Source organism: Gracilinanus agilis, unplaced genomic scaffold, assembly GCF_016433145.1.
Source record: "Gracilinanus agilis isolate LMUSP501 unplaced genomic scaffold, AgileGrace unplaced_scaffold53710, whole genome shotgun sequence".
Classification (NCBI taxonomy): Eukaryota; Metazoa; Chordata; class Mammalia; order Didelphimorphia; family Didelphidae; genus Gracilinanus; species Gracilinanus agilis.
Window position 1 is genome coordinate 1 of NW_025388811.1, and position 2,210 is coordinate 2,210.

Here is a 2,210-nt window from a genome sequence, read left to right on the forward strand (position 1 = left end):
CAGGAAGATGTCCCACTCCTCCAACCCCGCCCCGCCCCGCCCCCACCTCAAGAGGGCCACTCCGCCACTCCCAGAATCAGGGTCTGACTCGGGGGCGGGGAGGCCACCGAGGGCCTCTCCGCGGCTCCCCGGGGGGGGGGCGCTGGGATGTGTCTAGATGACAGAGGCCTGTGGGAACGCTGCCGTCAGGGGTGTCCCTCTGCCGGTCACGTCTTGAACCAAAAAAAAAAAAAAAAGTACCACAAAAAATAAAACAAACAAAAAAAAACTTTAAAATAGAAAAATCTATAGAGATATATATTTAAGGGAAAGAAGAAGAGATCTGAGACTCTTACAGGAAGACACTGGAGGAGCCGGGAGGGAAGCCAGGGCCCCCCCGGTGATGGCAAGGGCCTTCAGCCTCCGCAGTGGATGGATGGATGGATGGCCGGACGGACGGATAGATACTTCTTTCTCGTCACAAATACCTCATGGACCTCTACGGGGGTTGGGAGGGAGGGGAAGGGACGGCCTCTTGGCCAGGAAGGATGGGCCGGGGCAGGATGGGAGGACATCAAGGCCAGGACCCAGAGGGAGCCCCCCTCTTTCCCTGACTGCTACGCCCTCCTCCCCCTCCCCCCAAATCAACTAAAAACAAAAACAAAAAAAGCTTTAAACAAATGACGGAAAACCATGAAGGAAATCTCCGAAGAAGAAAACCATTTCCGAGTGGTTTGGATCCTTGGAATGCCCCTTTTCGGTTCCCGTTGGTCTTCCTCTCTCTCTTTCCCTTTTCTTTCTCTCCTTCCTCAAACCAAAGTGTTGCCGGGTAGGAAGTGAGCCATTGGTGTGATGTGGGAGCCCTTTCCTGTATCGCGGGGCAGTAGAGAGACCCCGGATGCCGTCCGGCCACTCGGATCTTCCTCTTTCTGCTGGACACAAGAGGAGAGCTGGATTGAGTCGGGGTGCCGGGGGCCCTGGCGGTTTGGTTTCCCTGTCTCCCCTCCCGGTCCTCATCTCTGGAGGAAGCGCCCTCCTCGCCAGCCCGGGCTGCCTCTCTGCCTCTTTCTGGACTGCGGACAACCATCGGTAGGAGCCCATGCCAGGAAGCCTCGGTCCGGGGAGTGCCAGAGGCCCTGCTCCTCCCGAGGAGGGGAGAAGCTGTGGATGCAGGGCCTCCCTCAGTGCCTGCCCCCCAGCAGAATGTACTCCTCCTCTCCACCGGCCCGGATCCCCTGCCCTCGCCCTACTACCAAACGTTTCTTTTTTGTTTCTGAGAGAGAGAGACAGGAGGGGACCTGGGACCAGGATGAGAATGTGTGGGCCCCCCAAGGGGCAGGGGGGCAATGGGACTAAGGGCTGCTTGCCTGGACAGGGATGACAGAACGCAAGAAACAAAAGGGAAAAAGAAACCATGGACAAAACCGAGAGAAGGCATTGCTGAGAACACTCCGAATTGCTGGAAAACAAACAAACGAAGGAACAAACAACAAAACAAAACTTTGATTCTAGACCAAAAAAAAAAACAAAAAAACAAAAACCCAACCCCGCCCCCACCCCTGGACTCAGCACCCTTGCCTCCATCATCTCCTTCCTGCCCATCCTGGGCCTGTGCCCCCCAGGTACCTCCCCTGCCTTGGCTGCTGGGGGCAGCGGGGGACATGGACGGATGGGGAGAGAGGGAGAGAGAAGGCAAGGCCAGGGCATAGGCCCTGCCACAGTGCGGTTGGGAAGGAGGGGGCCTCCTGTGGCACCCACCCTCATCTTCACTCAATGTCCAGGCAAGAAGTGGGGGCTTAAGAAAACAAAGAAACAGACAAAAAAAAAAAACAAAACAAAAACCAACCCACAAACTCCCAAGCTTTAACTACAGCTGTGAAACCAAATATTTTGGGAAGGGGTAGGGGAGGGAGGGGCGGGTGAGCCCCAGGTCTCCCCCCTGGGCCCCCCCTCCCCCCAGGACTGGAGATAAGGCACCAAATACCTCATAGAACTTTAATGTTAAGAGAAACCAAATATCGTCGGCATAGGGGGCCGGCTGGGGGTGGGGGTGGGGGTGGGCAGCAAGAGGGAGGCCAGGGGCTGGGGGCCAGGCCATGGAAGGCTTGGGGGTGGTAGCCACATGCTACCCCTTCCCCTTCTCCTGCCCCTTCCACTCCTGTCCCCCTCACCCCGCCTCCGGGAAGCAAAACTATCTCATCCTTTTTATTTTGTGATTTGCGCGGGGGGGC

The 2,210-nt window shown here is 56.9% G+C and overlaps 1 protein-coding gene across 1 annotated transcript; it reads right to left on the reverse strand.

Moving 5' to 3' along the window:
- Positions 1-67: 67 nt before the first annotated feature.
- Positions 68-1,990, reverse strand: LOC123255887. Its single transcript, XM_044684607.1, has 2 exons — positions 336-1,990; positions 68-212 (listed from the first exon to the last, which is right to left on the reverse strand). The coding sequence occupies exon 1, from the start codon at positions 1,741-1,743 to the stop codon at positions 652-654; it is 1,092 nt and encodes a 363-aa protein (XP_044540542.1). The 5' UTR covers positions 1,744-1,990; the 3' UTR covers positions 68-212; positions 336-651.
- Between the last annotated feature and the right edge of the window lie 220 nt (positions 1,991-2,210).

What these genes read in the sequence shown, in the direction of transcription:
- LOC123255887 (XM_044684607.1), bottom strand. Translation starts at nt 1,743, where the DNA reads ATGAGGGTGGGTGCCACAGGAGGCCCCCTCCTTCCCAACCGCACTGTG.